Source organism: Heptranchias perlo, chromosome 3 (genome assembly GCF_035084215.1).
Source record: "Heptranchias perlo isolate sHepPer1 chromosome 3, sHepPer1.hap1, whole genome shotgun sequence".
Taxonomy (NCBI): Eukaryota; Metazoa; Chordata; class Chondrichthyes; order Hexanchiformes; family Hexanchidae; genus Heptranchias; species Heptranchias perlo.
In genome coordinates, this window is record NC_090327.1 from 64,974,838 (window position 1) to 64,996,000 (window position 21,163).

The 21,163-nt window shown below is 42.8% G+C and overlaps 1 protein-coding gene and 1 long non-coding RNA gene across 3 annotated transcripts in view; one reads left to right on the forward strand and one right to left on the reverse strand.

Moving 5' to 3' along the window:
- LOC137306414 (uncharacterized) lies at nt 1-16,006 on the forward strand. Of its 2 annotated transcripts, none has more exons than XR_010958878.1 (4): nt 1-361; nt 7,305-7,445; nt 13,576-13,706; nt 14,768-16,006. It is a non-coding gene; the product is annotated as an uncharacterized lncRNA (long non-coding RNA). The 2 variants fall into 2 exon arrangements; XR_010958877.1 differs by having other exon boundaries at nt 14,771-16,006.
- Nucleotides 14,665-21,163, reverse strand: part of LOC137306406 (delta-type opioid receptor-like) — a 26,731-nt gene continuing 20,232 nt past the window's right edge. The window contains exon 3 of the mRNA XM_067975585.1: nt 14,665-15,392. Within this exon, the coding sequence (XP_067831686.1) occupies nt 14,866-15,392 (527 nt within the window). The 3' untranslated portion in view covers nt 14,665-14,865. The remainder of the gene's footprint in view (nt 15,393-21,163) is intronic.

Below are 21,163 nucleotides of genomic sequence, written 5' to 3' on the forward strand. Positions count from 1 at the left end.
TCAGCTGAAGTGCTCTTCAATGAGCTGCTGCCAAAGAGCTCTGTCTGCAGGCTGGTGTTGGTGACCTCCCATTTCCTTTCATCATCTCTGTCATCAGTGTCCTCTCCCTCATCATGTCCACATTCAATGATGGCTCCAGGTGTTGTCCCCTTTGCAGCATACAGCAAGCCACAATCATATGGGACACTCCTTCTGGGTTGTATTACAGAAAGACTAAACCTGTCCAAGCATCTGAATTATTATTTGAGGATGTCAATTTTTCCACAGAGCGGCGGCGGACCTGAGCAGCGGAAGACTGAGAGTGGGGAATAAATGAAGCAGCAGACCTGCAACAAGAGAAAACTATTGTGCGACGTCACAGGTGAGGCAGGAGAGTCCGAGAGGTGAGCACAGTATAAAAGGAGAGACCGAGAGCGGGAGGAGAGTCTGAGAGGTGAATGCAGGGTAAATCTAAGGCAAGTCATGGCAGCGCAGCTCACACCTGTGATATGCTCCTCCTGCACTATGTGGGAAGTCATGGACACTACCAGTGTCCCTGGCGACCATGTGTGCAGGAAGTGTGTCCAGCTGCAGCTACTGGCAAACCGCATTTCGGAGCTGGAGCTGCGGGTGGATTCACTGTGGAGCATCCGCGATGCTGAGACTATCGTGGATAGCACGTTCAGTGAGATGGTCACACCGCAGGTAAAGATTACACAGGCAGAAAGGAAATGGGTGACCACCAGACAGAGTAAAAGGACTAGACAGGTAGAGCAGGAGTCCCCTGGGGCCATCTCCCTCTCAAACAGATATAGCGCTTTGGATACTGTTGGGGGAGATGGCTTATCAGGGGAAAGCAGCAAGAGCCAAGTTCATGGCACCACGGGTGGCTCAGCTGCACAGGAGGGGAGGAAGAAGAGTGGCAGGGCTATAGTGATAGGGGATTCAATTGTAAGGGGAACAGATAGGCGTTTCTGTGGCCGCAAACGTGACTCCAGGATGGTATGTTGCCTCCCTGGTGCTAGCGTCAAGGATATTGCGGAGCGGCTGCAGGACATTCTGGAGGGGGAGGTTGAACAGCTAGTAGTCGTGGTCCATATCAGTACCAACGACATAGGTGATAAAAGGGATGAGGTCCTGCAAGGTGAATTTAAGGAGTTAGGAGATAAATTAAAAAGCAGGACTTCAAAGGTAGTGATCTCAGGATTACTACCAGTGCCACGTGCTAGTGAGTATAGGAACAGAAGAATAGACAGGATGAATGCGTGGCTGCAGGGATGGTGTAGGAGGGAGGGATTTAGATTCCTGGGACATTGGGACCAGTTCTGGGGAAGGTGGGACCTGTACAAGCGGGACAGGTTACACCCGAGCAGGACCGGGACCAATGTCCTCGCGGGGGTGTTTGCTAATGCTGTTGGGGAAGGTTTAAACTAGAGTGGCAGGGGGATGGGAAGCTGAGAGGGGAGTCAGAAGGGAGTAAAGTTGAGAGCAGCAAGAGAGGGGAAGACCCAAGGGAAATTTACAATACAAATAGTACAAACAGTTGTTCAAGAACAAGTGAAAGGGAAAAGCGTAGAGCAGCAGAAAGAAAGTGTACTTTAGACACTACAGATAAAGTGAAAACTAGAAGGTGTAAGGCGATTAACCCAGCATCAAAGCTGAAGGTCAGGCTGGGGAGTGTGGCCCAACTAAGAGTTCTATATACAAATGCACGGAGTATAAGGAATAAATTAAATGATCTACAGGTTCAAATTCAAATTGGAGGGTATGACATGATAGCTATCACTGAGACATGGCTGCAGGATGGTCAGGATTGGGAACTAAATATACCAGGTTATAAGGTCTACAGGAGAGATAGGGAAAATAGAAGAGGGGGAGGAGTAGCCTTAATGATTAGAGATGAAATCACTTCAATGATAAAGGAGGATATAAGGAGAGGTAAGCAGCCAACAGAGACCTTATGGGTTGAATTGAGAAATAGGAAAGGATCTAAGACTACAGTGGGAGTTGTGTATAGGACGCCTGGCAGCAGCTCTGAAGTGCTAGATTGTATAAATGCAGAGATTAGACAAGTGTGTAAGAAAGGCATAGTGGTCTTAATGGGGGACTTTAACCTTCACATAGATTGGGAAAAGCATACTAGCAACTGTCAGAAAGGTAGTGAATTTCTTGTGTATTCGGGATAGTTTTCTACAGCAGTATGTCCTAGAGGCAACAAGGGGGCGAGACATATTAGATTTAGTAATGAGTAATGAACCAGATTTAGTTAATGGCTTAACTGTGCGTGAACATCTATCCAATAGTGATCATAACATGATCGAGTTCAATGTAGTGTTTGAAAGGGAAGAAAGTGAATCAGCTGCTAAGATTCTAGACTTGGGTAAGGCCAACTTCAAAGAGATGAGACAGAGACTGTCCACAGTAAACTGGGCAAATCTGTTAATGGGTAAAACGACTGATGATCAGTGGGAAATGTTTAAAGAAACATTTAACGTGATACAGAATCGGTTTATACCCCTGAGGGGCAAGAACTCTATTTGCCAAAAAAAACAGCCATGGACAACTCAAGAGGTAAGGGACAGTATAAGACATAAGGAAAGGGCATACAAAAAGGCAAAAAATGGCACAGATCCTGGCGAATGGGAAAGATACAAAGATCAACAAAGGGTCACAAAACAGATAGTAAGAGCTACAAAAAGAGTGTATGAAAAGAAACTTGCATGGGATATCAAAACCAATATGAAGAACTTTTATAGTTATATTAGGAAAATAAAGAGGGTGGTCAGGAGCAGTGTTGACCCCTTAAAAACTGAAAGTGGGGATATTGTCATTGACAATGGGGAAATGGCGGACATGTTGAACAATTACTTTGTGTCAGTATTTACAGTAGAAAAAGAGGATAGCATGCCGGAAATCCCAAGAAAACTAATATTGAATCGGGGACAGGGACTCGATAAAATTAATATAAGTAAAGCAACAGTAATGAAGAAAATAATAGCACTAAAGAGTGACAAATCCCCAGGACCAGATGGTTTCCATCCCAGGGTTTTAAAGGAAGTAGGTGAGCACATTTCAGATGCCCTAACTATAATCTTTCAAAGTTCTCTAGATTCAGGAACTGTCCCTCTGGATTGGAAAATTGCACATATCACTCTGCTTTTTAAGAAAAGAGAGAGAGGGAAACCAGGGAATTATAGATCAGTTAGCCTAACATCTGTTGTGGGGAAAATGCTGGAATCTATAATTAAGGATAGGGTGAAGGAACACCTCGAAAATTTTCAGTTAATCAGAGAGAGCCAGCATGGATTTGTGAAAGGTAGGTCGTGCCTGACAAACCTGATTGAATTTTTTGAAGAGGTGATTAATGTAGTGGACAGGGGAATGTCAATGGATGTTATTTATATGGACTTCCAGAAGGCATTTGATAAGATCCCACATAAGAGACTGTTAGCTAAGATAGAAACACATGGAATCGAGGGAAAAGTACGGACCTGGTTAGGAAGTTGGCTGAGCGAAAGATGACAGAGAGTAGGGATAATGGGTAGGTACTCACATTGGCAGGATGTGACTAGTGGAGTCCTGCAGGGATCTGTCTTGGGGCCTCAATTATTCACAATATTTATTAATGACTTAGATGAAGGCATAGAAAGTCTCATATCTAAGTTTGCTGTGTAGATGAAAACATAAAATTACAAAGTGATATTGATAGATTAGGTGAATGGGCAAAACTGTGGCAAATGGAATTCAATGTAAACAAATGTGAGGTCATCCACTTTGGATCAAAAAAGGATAGAACAGGGTACTTTCTAAATGGTAAAAAGTTAAAAACAGTGGATGTCCAAAGGGACTTAGGGGTTCAGATACATAGATCATTGAAGTGTCATGAACAGGTGCAGAAAATAATCAATAAGGCTAATGGAATGTTGGCCTTTATATCTAGAGGACTGGAGTACAAGGGGGCAGAAGTTATGCTGCAGCTATACAAAACCCTGGTTAGACCGCACCTGGAGTACTGTGAGCAATTCTGGGCACCGCACCTTCGGAAGGACATATTGGCTTTGGAGGGAGTGCAGTGTAGGTTTACTAGAATGATACCTGGACTTCAAGGGTTAAGTTACGAGAAGAGATTACACAAATTGGGGTTGTATTCTCTGGAGTTTCGAAGGTTAAGGAGTGATCTGATCGAAGTTTATAAGATATTAAGGGGAACGGATAGGGTGGATAGAGAGAAACTATTTCCGCTGGTTGGGGATTCTAGGAGTGGGGGGCACAGTCTAAAAATTAGAGCCAGACCTTTCAGGAGCGAGATTAGAAAATATTTCTACACACAAAGGGTGGTAGAAGTTTGGAACTCTCTTCCGCAAACGGCAATTGATACTAGCTCAATTGCTAAATTTAAATCTGAGATAGATAGCTTTTTGGCAACTGCTTGGAGCATTTAGGAGGAGTCCTGCTCATCCCAGCTTCACATTCAGGTAAATATTTTATAACAAACTTACCTCTTTGATGGCAGCCTCCAATGGTTCCTTTACAGGCCTAAAATGGAGCCATAGCGTCCAATATTGCAGGCGATGTGCGTACACGCATTCCATGCCAGAAGTGTGCTGCTCGACATATTGGTAAAGGCAGAAAAAGAAGCAAAATTGGGCTGCCCTAAATGCAACCACCTGTGGCATAACTAGCAGTCCTTAAAGGCACCGCTGGAGACCGCCACCAAAAAGGTAAATTTGTGATAAAATACTTACCTGAATGTGGAGCCAGGATAAGCAGGAGTCCTCCTTACTGCTCCACTGTGGTGCCGAAGACCGTTGCTGGCTCCCGCTCTGCCCCCTCCTGATCGACCCCCTTCCGATCGCCCCCCTCCCTCCCTATCGTTCCCCCCCCTCACCCAATTGCTTCCACCTTCCTGAATGCCTCCCCCTCCCAATAGCTCACCTCCTTCCCTTCTGATCGTTCCCCCCCCACCCAATCAACTCCACCCTCATAATTGCCTCTCCTCTCCTGATCGCATCCCCTCCCCCAATTGTCTCCCCCCCCAATTGTCTCCCCCCCCAATTGTCTCCCCCCCCATTCGTCTCCCCCCCATTCGTCTCCCCCCCATTCGTCTCCCCCCCCCATTCGTCTCCCCCCCCCATTCGTCTCCCCCCCCCATTCGTCTCCCCCCCCCATTCGTCTCCCCCCCCCATTCGTCTCTCCCCTCCCGATCGTCTCCCCCTCCCGATCGTCTCCCCCTCCAATCGTCTCCCCCCTCCTGATCATCTCCCCCCTCCCGATCGTCTTCCCCTCTCCTGATCATCTTCCCCTCTCCCGATCGCTTTTTCCCTTCCGATCGCCTCTCACTCTCCTGATTGTTCCCCCCCCCCAACAATCGCCTCTCCCCACTCCCGGGACTGACCTGCGGACCAGTGTCGATGATGCGGCGGCCCAAAATCCAATGTTAATTCGTCAGTGAGCTGCATGGAGACGCCCAGCATGCATCTGGCCAACACGAGTGCGCCTCGGGCCAACACGTTCCAGCGCAGAAACTGACCCCAGGCTGGCACAAACCAATTTCTAGGCCTCTGCCTTTGACCTGCTCACCTCTTGGGTGGGTGTGCTTTTTTAAAATTACTTCAAACCAATCAATAATTATTGGAATTATTTTCTGGACTTGTTACTGATGTTGTAAATGAAAAATGCCAACATACAGTGCAGATCTAACGTGTATTTACCTCTCTTACTAGAAAAGACTCCACGGAGATAGATTTGCTCTGTGTAGAAAAATGTTAAAGTTGTTCTTTATAAACATGTTTATGATTTTGCTACATCTGTCACACAGGGGTTCATATTTCATCTGCTTAATATTTTTACCTCTGTTTCAGATAGTTTGTCTACATCAGTATTGTTGTTCAGTAACTTTTTGAGTTGTGGTGAAATGTATTTAGCTAGAGTCAAAGAGAAAACATTGGAGCACAAAATATCTTTTTTTTATTGAGAAATCTGGATGAATAGTCAAGGTCCATCAAGACTGAAAAGAGTAGAAGAGGAGGTATATCAGAAAGCAATGGTTATGTAATACTATACTTGGTTTTTAAAAGCCGGTAAGTTGTAGGAGGAAGGGAAAACTGAGGAAAGTAGAAACTTGCAGTTTTGAGGTTCAGGAGAACAATGAGTTGGAGTAGGAGGTGACTTGATTTTAACATAGTGCGGATGCAAAGTGAGGGAACAACAGGCAGGATCACATATTTAGAATTCAGTTGGCCTAAAATTATACTTGAGGGGTTACAGTAGTAAGTCATTTTGTTTCATCTTATTAAACTGTTAAAAGAAAACAGCTTAGTTTAGTATGGATGGTGGGTGGGGGAGGGGGGAGGCACTTGAAGCCCATGATGTGCAGTACCTGGAAGGTCCTTCATGATTCTGAGATGACCACATGTGCAGCGAGTGTCTCCAACTATTTGCACTCAATTTCAAGGTTTCTGAGCTTGAGGAGCAGCTGGCGACACTCTGTCTCATTCAGGAGGCTGAAGGATTCTTTGAATGACATTTCAGAAGTGGTCACCGCAGAGGCAGAATGAGGAAGGGGCATGGATGATCATCCGTTCTATAGGGAGAGTAGACAGGAGGCAGTGCAGAGATCTCCTTATAGTGTTAAATTGACAACTAGGTGAGTATGTGCGACGATGACAACAACTCAGTGGAGAACAACCACAAGTATGGCACCGTGGACCAAATGGTTGCCAAAAAGGTTGGAGCAAAGTGCAGAAATGCAGCAGTAATTGGGGATTCCATAGTCATGGCAACAGACGTGCATTCTTGCCTTCACAACAGAGGGTCTCAAATGGTATGTTGCCTCCCGCGTGCCAAGGTAAAGGATATCACAAACGTTCTGAAGAAGGAAGGGGAACAGCCAGAAATTGTGGTTCAATCTGGAACCAATGACATAGGGAGAAATAGAATTGGAATTCTACAGAGTGAGATACCTAAAAGCACAAATTATTATGAATAAAATTGTTGAGCTAAAGACACAAAATGCTGTTGGTGGGGGTGGGTGGGGGGGTATGAAATAATAGTATTAACAGAAACATGGTTTAGCCTGGAGCATCACATACCTAGTTGCAAAATACTTATGAGGAATAGAGTAGGAAAAATGGAAAAGAAATGGAAGTATTAATCAAAGATTAATTTACAGCAGTGGAACATAGGGATAATATATGGGATGATGCAAAAGATGAAGCTATTTGGTTAAGGAATAGGGCCAGCAGGTAAGACAGCAACAGTGCTTTGCTCTTTCATTTCTTTCTCAAATTACTTTCCTTATCAAGATTTTAATTATACTCCGACAGAATTCTGACCACTCAAGTGCCATCTGTACCCAGAGGGTAGCAAAGCTCCATCTAAGAAAAGATCAAAGAACTTCAGTGATACAGACCTCGATGCCCTACTGGAGGAGACTGAGAGAAGAGACATAGGACTAGAAAAATCAGGTGCATTTATTTTTGGGCGTATGGGGGGCTGCCAAGTAAGATCTCTGCACCTGAATGATGAAGCCCAAGGCACCCCTGATATTGGGCCTCGGGTCTCATTTCCATGAAGTGGGTGAGCTGCAGAGAGTAAGAAGCAGCTTGCCCGGTGAAGTGTGTTAGAAGATCAGGCCTCAGGTAAGTGAGGAAGGGGGAGCTACTGGATCGGGAGGTACCGGTGGCTGGGGGTGGCGGGGGGGGGAATTGGTTGCTTGTGGAGGTGATTGGTAGCTGGGTTGGGGGAAATAGTAGCCGAAGTGGGTGGCGGCCCGTGTTCTTTTAATCTGGGGTCAGGAGGAGCAGTCCTTCTCCTCCCAGCTCCACATTCAGGAAAATATTTTTTAAAAACTTACCTTTTTGTTAGTGACCTTCAGCAGGCCCTTTAAAGCCGCACGTAGACCACATTTTCGATTCTGGCTGAGCCCAATTTTGCAAAGGGAGCCGCAAACAGGCGTTAGGCGTTTGCAAAGGTACAGGGCCTAACACCTGTTACAGGCGTGGGCTCTGGATGCCTCTTTTTCTGTCTTTACCAATATGCCAGGCAGTACACTTACAGTGCGTAGTGAGTGCGCGCATCCCACCCGCCATATTGGATGCTTAGGCACCCTTTTTGCACCTGAGAAACGAGTGCGCCGCCATCAAATTTCTAGGTCAATGATTCTAGGAGAAACACCAGAGGAAAATTCAGTCTGATTCCACTGAGAAAATCAACTGGTTAATTAAAAGTAAATGGTCAATAGAGATGCAGGGAAAAGCCTGGGAACTACAGACCGGTGAGCCTGACATCTGTAGTGGGTAAGTTGTTAGAGGGTATTATGAGAGACAGGATCTACAGGCATTTGGAGAGGCAGGGACTGATTAGGAACAGTCAGCATGGTTTTGTGAGAGGAAAATCATGTCTCACGAATTTGATTGAGTTTTTTGAAGGGGTAACCAAGAAGATAGATGAGGGCTGTGCAGAAGACGTGGTCTACATGGACTTCAGCAAAGCCTTTGACAAGGTACCGCATGGTAGGTTGTTACATAAAGTTAGATCTCACGGGATCCAAGGTGAGGTAGCCAATTGGATACAAAATTGGATTGACGACAGAAGACAGAGGGTGGTTGTAGAGGGTTGTTTTTCAAATTGAAGGCCTGTGACCAGCGGTGTGCCTCAGGGATCGGTGCTGGGTCCGCTGTTATTTGTTATTTATATTAATGATTTGGATGAGAATTTAGGAGGCATGGTTAGTAAGTTTGCAGATGACACCAAGATTGGTGGCATTGTGGACAGTGAAGAAGGTTATCTAGGATTGCAACGGGATCTTGATAAATTGGGCCAGTGGGCCGTTGAATGGCAGATGGAGTTTAATTTAGATAAATGTGAGGTGATGCATTTTGGTAGATCGAATCGGGCCAGGACCTACTCCGTTAATGGAAGGGCATTGGGGAGAGTTATAGAACAAAGAGATCTAGGAGTACAGGTTCATAGCTCCTTGAAAGTGGAGTCACATGTGGATAGGGTGGTGAAGAAGGCATTCAGCATGCTTGGTTTCATTGGTCAGAACATTGAATACAGGAGTTGGGATGTCTTGTTGAAGTTGTACAAGACATTAGTTAGGCCACACTTGGAATACTGTGTACAGTTCTGGTCACCCTATTATAGAAAGGATATTATTAAACTAGAAAGAGTGCAGAAAAGATTTACTAGGATGCTACCGGGACTTGATGGTTTGACTTATAGGGAGAGGTTGGATAGACTGAGACTTTTTTCCCTGGAGAGTAGGAGGTTAAGGGGTGATCTTATAGAAGTCTATAAAATAATGAGGGGCATAGATAAGGTAGATAGTCAAAATCTTTTCCCAAAGGTAGGGGAGTCTATAACAAGGGGGCATAGATTTAAGGTGAGAGGGGAGAGATACAAAAGGGTCCAGAGGGGCAATTTTTTCACTCAAAGGGTGGTGAGTGTCTGGAACGAGCTGCCAGAGGCAGTAGTAGAGGCGGGTACAATTTTGTCTTTTAAAAAGCATTTGGACAGTTACATGGGTAAGATGGGTATAGAGGGATATGGGCCAAGTGCAGGCAATTGGGACTAGCTTAGTGGTATAAACTGGGCGACATGGATATGTTGGGCCGAAGGGCCTGTTTCCATGTTGTAAACTTCTATGATTCTATGCAGCAACTGCACCAGTATATTTACATCAAAAACAGAATTATTTATTTGTGAAAGCGTACTGAAACGCACGTGAAACTGTGCTGGGAATTTAATTTCTTATCAAGTGATGCAAAGTGTTGTGCCAGTTCTAATAAGTTACAGAGTGCTGAGTGGTAATGAGATTCTTAAGGAAAAACCTCAAATCCTAACTCTTTGAACAGTGTATCTATTTCTCTGTCCTAATAGATATAAAATATTTTTTACAACTTTTTATGGGTGAATTTTAGAAAGAAGAATCTGAGAGAGGTTTTGAGCCAGAGGATGCTTTTACGAGCCTGCTCCAATGTTGTCCGTTTGTCTCTCATTTCTAGAAGGCTATTAGTCATGCTGGGATACAGTTCCACCAATAACAGCAACATCTGGTACATCATCCAAATGGCTATTCTTCATTTGTGAGCCCAGACAGTGATTGTGCCCAACTATTCAATTGTGAGTGGCATTGCAGCTTCACCTGATGGTAGCACAGGTTATTAAGTATCCAACAGGATCAGAGATTCTGTCTGGCTTTCCCACCACCACCCCTCCCTCCTGAGGGTGCTATACCACTTCCATCAGTACTACCCTAGCTGAGATCAGCTAATTTAGCACAGACCAGGGGCACAATTTTTACTTGGAGCCGGGAACTCAGCGGGTGGGTAGATTTTCGCATAGGAAACCCGGAAGTCAAGTGAGTGCGTCAGAATCTGCAATCGCAACTCAATTGAAGGCATTTATGTTTGCTTCCGTGTTTCCCACGCGACAGCCAGCCAGATTAACAGGCTGCCTGCCAGTCGGGAGGGAAAGCGGCCAGGGAGCGGATGCCAGTTAAGTCTGAGATTGTGGGGTGGGGGGTCTCGGCCATCGGTCGGGGGGGGGGGGGGGTCTTGGCCATCGGGGGGGGTCTCGGCTATCGGGGGGAGGCTCAGCCATCGAGGTGGGGGGGGGGGGGTCTTGGCCATTGGGGGGATCTTGGGGCGAATGTTGGTTTAAATCCTAACCAGCAATTTCTGAGATGGGGGTGATTGGGCGTGAATGAGAGTTTGTGATCCTATGCCAGAATTTGTGCTCAGTGGTGGGGAGGAGAAGGTTTGTTGTCCTATCCAGCAATTTCTGTTATGTTTTTGTGGTCCTAAGCTATGGGGATGCATTGGGCTTATGGTCATTTTTTGGGTGGTTATTCTCGGATATATCATCATTGGCTTGATTCCCAATTATTGCGCTGTGGATGGGATTTGATTTGTGTTTTTTTTGCTCAGTTGAGTGGGGGCCACATTTATTATTCTGCTGGGGGATGTAGAAAGTGATGTAATGGTGGTGCTGCGGGGGAGATATTTATTTTCATTGGTTGCAGTTTTTGCTAGTTGATCTCCCAAGGCATTGCACGTGGGGAGTCAAAACCAATGAAACTTTTTAGGTCAACCAAGGGAGATATTTGAACCAAGACAGGCTGGGGAGGGGTGAAAGAAAGGGAGAGATTTGAGAACAGTGAAGGCAGACTAAGTGAGGGGGATAGGAAGGGTAGGGAAGGGAGAGGCAGTGAGGGGGAGGAGAGGGGAGAGAAGGCATGAAGAGCTGGCTCCAGATTCAGGCCAGGAATAAGGAACATATACCAGGGTGAGCAGGAGAGAAACGATTTGATGATCAGTGCAATATAAGTAACATTCATATTTTGAACTTCCTAACAGCACCAGCACGAGCATAAGCATTAAAAGATGAAAAGCATAACAGATGTCCTCGACAGTTATTTTCTGCTGAATATGGAAAATTTGGTGGATTCAATCAAAGGGCCTGTCAACCACAGCTGAGGGAAGACTCGGGAAGGACCTTTAGGAACTCTGGTGTGGAAAGTAGATTTATTAGAGCAGATATGACAGAGAAGAAGAAAATTAGAGAAAGGGATGAAGTATTTACTGGAGTGGGATGGGAAGAAACACAATCCAAATAGTTGTGGGAGACCGAGCTTATAATAAATAATTATGGAAAGCCGATTGCCAAAAATGGAGAGAGATAGAAAGACAGAAAAAGAAGGAAAGAGATGAACCACACAAAAGCAAAGAAAGGATGAGAATTGGAAACATATTTGGAGTGCTACAATTTATATTAACAAAATAGCCAAGTTCTTATAACATTTTATGATTCTTTCAAGTAACTTGACTGCAGAATATTCCAATATTTCAGATTTTGCCATCATTCTTAAAAATATAAGCGTGTGCACATACTCAAGATTGATTTAGGATGTTAAAAATTGATTATTTTCTGAATCTTTAATTTAATTGAGTGATGGCTAGAAGAGTGATTAGAGGCGCAACACAAAGAACTCTCAGTCAAACGTTTGCCTGAGAGAACTGAGAGACCAGCTGCAATGCCTGAGCTTTTATTGAGAAGTGTCAATCACAGGTTTAAAGGGCCAAATTAACTTTGGCTGCATCTCGCCTCCATTTCAATGGCAAGATTCAGAAGCTATGGTAAACCCATGCAGGTGAAATAAAATTAATTTCAGGCTCAGAATCAACAAAAAATTACCTACGTCAAGTATTTCAACTGGGTAAATTGTCCCTTTAACGATCCGTCTGCCAGCGCTAATTTGGGATGCGACTTCCGGGTTTCAACTGCGGGCGCCCATCCAAACGCATCCACGTTAAACCCAGATGTGGGCGCGTGGGAGCCAGGTTGCGCTCGCGCTTGAAAAAGCTATTATTTTAACCTCCCGCCCGCCCCCAACCCATTCGTTCTTTTGGGTTAAAATTAACCCCCAGGGATCAGATCAAGAATCAAATTGGAGACTTTTCTGGTCTGTAAGACTCAATACCACACCATACGTTGGGACATTGCAGGAGCTTTTGATAAATTTAATTTTATCACCAGGAATCAAATCCACTGTAATCCATGGTCTGGTGGTGCAATGCCAGATCCAGACCTTTAGACCACCATTAGAAACTGTGCAAAAAGCATCTCTCAATTTACCATATTTTTGGAATAAACTAAATAATTTTAATTTCTTTGTAGTTTTAATATTATGCAAATGCATTCATCACTAGTTTTAAAATGAATTCTGGCAACCACATAAACAAAATTGCTTTTACAGCAGTACACATACTAGCCCTGCTCTGAATGGCCACAGGACTGAAAGCATGGAGAATGGGAAGACAGTCTGGTGCATCAGGATATTGTTCCACTTGTGTGACGGGAAATGGGGGGTGATGGGGAGAGGGTGAATAAACTGTCAGGACAAATGCTGAGGTGAGGGAAAGCAAACATATTATTTGGCTTTTATCAGTGTAACTCCTCAGTACTGTGATTGGTTACAAAGAATTTGTTCCATTCCCCAACTCCATCATCCCTCCCATAGTTAACTATTAATGTACTAGAAATGTACAATTTAGTTAATTATTTCCAAGCAAAGTTACACTGAGAATGGGGAGCCTTGGAGACCTTGCAATCCTGACTGTTCAGAAACGTCTGGCTTGTTTGCCCTGTCTGTGGTTAAAACAAAATAATATTCTGTATGGTTCTCTTTATTCTAATGCCGCTCTAAAATAAATCTCAAAACTATGTATTCCAGGGAAAAGCTACAATTATTTAGAACTCTCATTTTTATTTAATAACAATTTCACAAACATATTCCAAATCAGGACAACACATAAATTCTTACATGTCTGTAAAAACACTGCAAATATTTTATGTCATCAAAATAACCAACAGTTTGTAACACCAGAGAAAAATAAATCTAAAACATTTAAATGAAGCACACCCACAATTCTGAACACTGATAAACAGCAAGACCATTGTCAGTCACATTATATACCACAATTCTTTTACTTCAATTAAATGCAAAATATTTGAATATATGAATATGTTACAAAATATTCATAGCAAAGATAAAATACTTAAAATGTTGCTTAGCTTGTTTTTAATTCACAGTTACTTCTGAATACACCTGGAGTTAAAAACAAAGTTGTATCAGACACTGATATTTCAGAGTGAGACATATCGATTCTAATTTACATGATGGATGGAAAATCGTGATTTCCCAATATGTCCCCTCCTGGCAGGTAAGTGATGTTCCTGGCCATGAGTGCACATTTGTAAAATGGATCCTAATAAGCTGTCTGTCCATTTTGTTTAAACCTTTCTGTTGCACATTATTTTACAAAATAAGAGCTTTTGTTTTGTTGATCCAGACTTGATTGCCTTTTCCAAAGCCCAATTTGTTATCTGAATCTCAGTTCTAGAATACAGACGTTGACATTTACACTATGTTTGAGCCATATGTTCATTAAATGTATCACTTCATCCAAATTGCGATTGATGCTCAAAGACTTTTGGTCTTTGTTAGCATAAAACTATTAGAATGCAAGAATATTTTTTACAAGTAAAAGCATTTTGCTCTTGGTTTGCAAATTGAGCTATTTCTATAAAATGGCATTCCACTCACTGTATTTGGACTTTAATATATTCAATTTCTGTTTTATTTATAGACTGGAAATGTGCAATAAGTTTTATGTATCAACACTGATATATAGGTAATAACACATTTTATGACATGTATGCTTTTGTGTATGATTGACTGTTGGTGGCTTCTTTTTTTAAAATCGGACTCAAAATTCTCACGAAAGATTTGTAATTATTTTGTATCACAAATATGCAATGAAAGCATTTTTGGAAAAAAAACATTAGAATCATATAAGTAAAGACTCCAAATGTATCCATTGCAGCACAGTCTCTTTAATATGCCTGCCAAGCTAATTTGATATGGCCCATTTCCCAATGAGATGGGGATGTAAGTCTTAATTAACAAACTGTAGGACAGCTTAACTATAGGAAAAAAAAATCCCTATTTGCTGAAAATAATACATTTCTATGAATTTAACATAGGCTGAATGTATTAAGTTCCAAATACAATAATTGCAGGACTGTTTCAGAATCAATGCCAATTATCCAGCTTAGATGCTAATTTGGCAAGCATCTGCTATTTTGCACTGAAGATAAGAATATTAAAATGAAACTCACTTTCATGTAAATATTGACCATTTGATCCCTTATTGATGAGCACAGGCAGGCCAAGTCACTGCATTTGTTGTAATGCTAAATAGACCTCATTTTTTTCAATCAGCAGAATAAGAATTAAACTGCAGAAGTAATTTGAGTCAGACCTAAATCCTGAAAGTCATCTCTCGCTTGTGGTGAGAAAGATAACATTTCCGCTGTTAGTCATACCTGCCGGTTTGCATTCCCTGTGCTACTGCGGAACAATGTAGCATTCTGTGTGGCATTCCTTACTCGGTTGCTGGTCTGCAACTCCAGCCTCAACCCCGAGGAACAGCAAAAATCTTTGAAGCACCTTTTAAAATTTTCATCTAGAAAAGCATAAAGGATGGGGTTAAGGCTGCTGTTGGTATATCCAAGAGCTACTGAGAAATAATAACAGGCAGATACAGCTGTGGTTTCTGGCACATTTACCAAAGCTTTGACCAATACAAAAATGTGAATGGGAGTCCAACAGATGATGAACACTGCTACAACAATGAGGACCATCCGTGTGATTCGGCGTAAGTTTCTATCTTTCTCCCTGGAGCCAGACAGCATTCTCACGCTCTTCAAACGCAAGATCATCAAGCTGTAGCATATAGAGATGATGAGAACTGGGATGACAAAGGCAAAGACGAAAACACAGATTTTCAGCACGGTGTCCCAGTACCAGTAGGGATGTGGGAACTGCAGTGCACATTCGACAATACCTGTTCAATAAGAAAAACAAAAGTCAACGACTATGACCAAATCTACAATCGAAGCTAAATCTCGTTAACTGAGATGGATATCATTTCATGTTACTTTTTTCAGATTATCTTCAATCAAATATAAAGAGTTGTACTGGGAATTTAGTGGAACCAAACAAAACATCCATGTAATAGAATGCCCAATTAAGATTGTCCCAATTACCATCTGGAATACTAATAGGAAAATAGTACAGATCCTGTAGGAAGATGGTATATCCATTTACGTATTGTGGTAAATTATAGTAAAAACCTTCAATTAAAAAAAATAATTGAACTGATGTGTGTTTAATGGGTATAGCATCATTCATGCTGAGACCTGATTCCATAAGTCAGGTTTGGTAATTGACTATACGCAAAAAATAATATAGTAGTTCTGCTCGGCCTTCAGCCTTTTGTGTCAAGATTCAAGTGTTGCAACTTGTAACCAAATGAAGATGATTTTGGAGACTGATTGTCTTGCAGGTCAGTCAGGTGAAGGTCAGCTTCAATGTATTTTTGGTGAGCAGATGTAAAGTGGACACATTTTGAATTATTTTGGAAAAAAATATTTTACCTCCATATTCTATAAAGTAATATATGGTGACAATTTGAAAATGGGTTCTGGTGTCTTTCTCTTCCATTTTTTCAAATAGACTGACATTTGTTGATGAGTTGCAAATGATACATATGTTGAAATTGTGCCACCTACCTATGGTTTATCAATGAGTTAATTTCAAAATATTGTGTTTCAGTTCCTGTTGCCAAGGGAACACTAGAATACACAGAACCTGCACTAGAAAGGCCAGTGCCTGTAAAGTCACAGGAGTCCAATTCTAGCTGTTTATGATCTCACTGCTATTCACACCAAAAGGGTGACTCATAAGTTTTATATTTTCACAAGTAGCAAAAATAGTCCTTGTTTTCCTGTTCACTTCTCCAAGTAATTCATTCAGTTCTCATTTTCCTGTTTTCCTCTACCAGCAAGTGATTTAGGAGTATGTCTTCCTCTGTTCACTAATCAAGAGAAAATATAGATGTGAGTATAAAGCATTGTTTTCCACTTTCTACTCATATCTACATTTTCAGTAAAATTAGCAAATAGAGGAAACATATCCTTTAGTAATTTATTTTGGAGCATTAGTTAGATGGTGGGGAGCGGGGGCCCAAATTTTCAATTTGTATCCCTGATGCACAAGGCTCTGTAAAGGGAATGTAATTTTGTAAAATTACTCCTTAAGTGTTAGTACAGCAATAATCGCACAGCACAATTTCTAAGCTCATGCTACATATCTAATATAACCATTACAGTGCTATAGATTAACATGAGTATTAAGAGTCTGTGGGCTATAAATTCGGCTGTGTAACACCCATTTTTTAGGCGCTATGCAGCCTCCTAAGGTCCCAAAATGGTGTCCAGAATGCGCGCGTATGCTTGGCGCCAAACGCCATCTTGGTAAAGGCGTTTGCACATGCGCAGATAACGAATGCCAGCAGCATGTAAAGAGAATATGCATTAGATCAATGTGCAACACTGATTTAAAGGGACAGATATGATTTTGGAACTCAATGCTCCAGCTAATGCACTGTCTTAACCACGCACAGTTGAACAGGTCGTAGATGGCCTGGAGGACCCCCCACCAGTGTTATTTAAAGGGATCATGCAGGATTTACAGGTTAATTGCTGGATTATTGCTTCTGGCTGCTGATGCATTTGTACCTGTTTTTGGAGGTCTCCTATACTTGAATACTAGGACTAGGGGACATAGCCTAAAAATTAGAGCCAGGACTTGCAGGAGTGACGTTAGGAAATGCTTCTTCACGTAAAGGGTGGTAGAGGTTTGGAACACTCTTCTGCAAACAGCAGTTGATGCTAGCTCAATTGTTAATTTTAAATCTGAGATTGATAGATTTTTGTTAACCAAAGGTTTAAGGGATATGGGGCTAAGGCTGGTATATGAAGTTAGGTCATAGGTCAACCATGATCTCATTGAATGGCTGAACAGGCTCGAGGGACTAAATGCCACTGTCACTTGCTGCCTCCTGTTATGCATCATCTTCTCCTGCAGGAAAGCGGGACGTGTGTCAGTGAGTGTCCAGCAAGATGTTTGGGTGATGTGCCTGTCATGGTTGAATAGCTGCCAGTGTGTGACCTGTGAGTTGTGGGTGTGCGGCTTGAAACAGTGGTCATGTGTGAGGGTGAGAGGAAGCATCTGATTGGAAGAGTTGAGTACTGATTGAAAGAGTTTGTCGGTAGGTGCGTGATGGGGGTGTAGTGGGTGGAGCAGTGGATTCGGCTAGTGGTGCAGTTGGTGGGAGACACCACTTGACAATTGATCTCACTCACCTTGACCACTCTTGTCAAAGCATTGAACTTCTTCCTGCAATGCATCCACGTTTGTGTGCTATGCGCTTGGCATTGATTTCGTCCCCTATTGCCTCCCACTGCCTCTTGAGCATTTGTCTGGAGGGCCTCTTGCCCCCGCTACGGATATAGGATGCCCCTCCTTCTGTCCAGATCCTGCACCAAAGCCTTTAATGCATCAGCAGAAAACCTTGGTGTATGATCTCTCGCAGGCCTGGTACAAATTCAGATCGACAGATTGGTGAGGTCTGTCGTGCAGATTGGAGCGTGTGGGATATAGTAGTGTGCAACTTTTATTCAATATTTTAACAGTTTGTAAACATGGGGACAGAACTTACATTTGCAATGTCTGATCTCTGTTCAGACTTGTATGGACCCATATCTTATATTTTGCAAATAAGGGGTGCAGGCTGCCTTTAGGAGGTATGAGCCACTCACAAGATATCGGGGGCCCCCTGCTGGTAAGAAGCCATTCAACAGCGCAACTAGGCCTGGCTGCTCGCCAGAATCAGGTAAATGACCAGGCAGCACGAATCTCATGTGCTGCCTGCATTGCAACGACCAGGCACAAGTTAATCGCGCACCGCGACCCCCGCGCCCGGATTCGGGGGATATCGAATTTAACTCCCTAAGTCCTTTAACCAAGCTAGCCAAAGATAGATAAACACCCTAAATTGCTTAAGTCAATTATAGCTGTGTATTTTACATCCACTCCTGTGAGTTGAGCCAATGAGCATCACAGCTTAGACTAGAAAAGATTGATTCTGCACCTTGCAATTTCCTAGGAAAATCAGTTTTAATGGCAGCTAAATTTTAAGGGTCAAAAAGCAATGCTGAACACCATAGGAGGAAAGGATGTTATATAATAACCATCTAAGCTGTATAGTGTTATGGGGATAAAGGCACAAAAACTTCAACAAGATGATGGGCCGGAACTTGCTCCAACCGGCGTGGAAAGCCTCTCCGCACATCCTGCGGATAAAAAGTACGAATATACTCACTGCGTAGGCCACGACGTCTATTTGCTTAATTTTGAAATCTTGTCCAGTGGTGTGCTCCGTGATCAGCACAGGCCATGTGCACATGCAAAGACTGTGAGAATGGAAGCCCCGCCCACAGCCAGACAAGTAATACTCATTCATTTAGTGACTTTCCCTATGTTAGTCTAAATAACATATCTTATTATAAAAAGGCAAGGAAATGATTTATAATATACTGAAACATACAGAAATTAAAAGTTAAAAAAATAAAACTTTTATTTAAAATGTCTAATTATTCTAAATAGGAATAATTAGACATTCCACATTTTTAAAATTTAATTTTTTGTCGTTTTGCAGTCATTACAAGTCTCTGTGCTTTTAAAAAGTAGTGTAGGGCTGGTATTTTCAAGCGTACCTTCTCATGGCATTAAGTATCTTCATTCCAGCTGGGCAGATGGGTAAGTTTACGATTGTTTGGCGATTGTGTTTGATGTACTGATTGTGGCGTGGTAGGCCCTTTAATTCGGGACTGTCAAAACACCATTGAACCAATCAGAGCAAGTTGGCGATTTCCAGGTTTTAATGTGCATGTGCGCATTCGCGAACTTGCTCCGATGGATTCAACGGCAGTTGGGATGGACACCATTACCGAGTGGCGTCCAAGGTAAGTAAGTTCTGGGCCATTGTCTGTTCATCTGATCTGAAGTGAGCAAGTGCTATACTCATAATGGGTTGTCATACAATTAGGCTGATTTTATTTTTGTTTGCAACTATGTGCTTGACAATGTCAAGTGTAAACTTTTGACATCAGATATTCAGAGATGTTAACATAATCCATTACTGAACAAGCGTTCCAAGAGAAGTTCCTATTTCTCATCTATTTGCTGCACCTCAGTGACATCATCCAAAAACACAATGCCAGATTCCACATGTATGCTGGCGGCACCCAGCTCTACCTCACCATTGCCTCGCTCGACCCCTCCACTGCATCTGATTTGTCACACTGCTCATCCGACATCCAGTATTGGATGAGCAGAAATTTCCCCCAATTAAATATTGGGAAGACCGAAGCCATTGTCTTTGGTCCCCACCATAAACTCCGTTCCCTAGCCACTGACTCCATCCCTCTCCCTAGCCGCTGTCTGAGGCTGAACCAGACTGTTCTCGACCTCGGTGTCCTATTTGACCCTGAGCTGATCTTCCAACCCCAAATCCTCCCCATTATCAAGACTGTCTCCTTCCACCTATGTAATATCACCCGTCTCCACCCCTGCCTCAGCCCATCTGCATCTGAAACCCTCATCCACGCTTTTGTTACCACCAGACTCAACTATTTCAATGTTCTTCTGGCCAGCCTTTAATCTTCCACCCTCTGTAAAGATCAGTTCATCCAAAACTCTTCTGCCCGTACCCTAATTCGCACCAAGTCCCATTCACCCATCACCCCTGTGCTCACTGGCCTACATTGGCTACCAGTCCAGCAACGCCTCAAATTTAAAATTCTCATCCTTATGTTCAAATCCCTCCATGGCCTCGCCCCTCCCTATCTCTGCAATCTACTCCAGCCTACAACTCTCCGAGATCTCTGCATTCCTCCCATTCTTGCCTCTTGAGTATCCCCGATTTCCTTTGCCCCACCAAAGGTGGATGTGCCTTCAACTGCCTAGACCCTAAGTTCTGGAATTCCCTCCCTAAACCTCTCTGCCTCTCTTCCTCTCTCTCCTCCCTCTCCTCCTTTAAGATACTCCTTAAAACCTACCTCTTTGACAAAGCTTTTGGTCACCTGTCCTAATATCTCCTTAAATGGCCCGGTGTCAAATTTTGTCTGATAACGCTCCTGTGAAGCACCTTGGGACGTTTTACAACGTTAAAGGCGCTATATAAATGCAAATTCTGGTCGTTAAGATTTATAAGAAATGTCTACAAGTTGCTCAATAGCTCCAAACAGAATCTTCTCTTAAAGGCACAGTTATGTGGAAAGCTTTTAAACATTCTCAATGCTCGGTAAGCAGTATGTTTAGCATTGGCAACCCACCTCCTGTATTTAAGTGAGGCCCGATCACGATAATCGATGGACCTCCCATCAACATCATTGGGCAGGTGGACCAAACGCCCCACTCACTGCCATCCCAGTGTAAGCCAGAGAAAAAAACTGACCCCTTGATGCATTCATACTAAATCCCTCTGCAGGCATTAACCTTCATTAACTTTGGATGGGTTAATACTTATGTTAAATTACACAGAAGAATTCAGTATAAGTGTACTCATACAGAGACAGTGCCAGTCAAGAAATATATTCTGAACAAATTATTTTGGAACTGACTTGGCCTTTAGAAAGGCCTCTAGTTAGAAGTAACTTGTTTGAAGTTTCTCTTAGATCATAAATATTGGTATATATTTTATCTAAAATC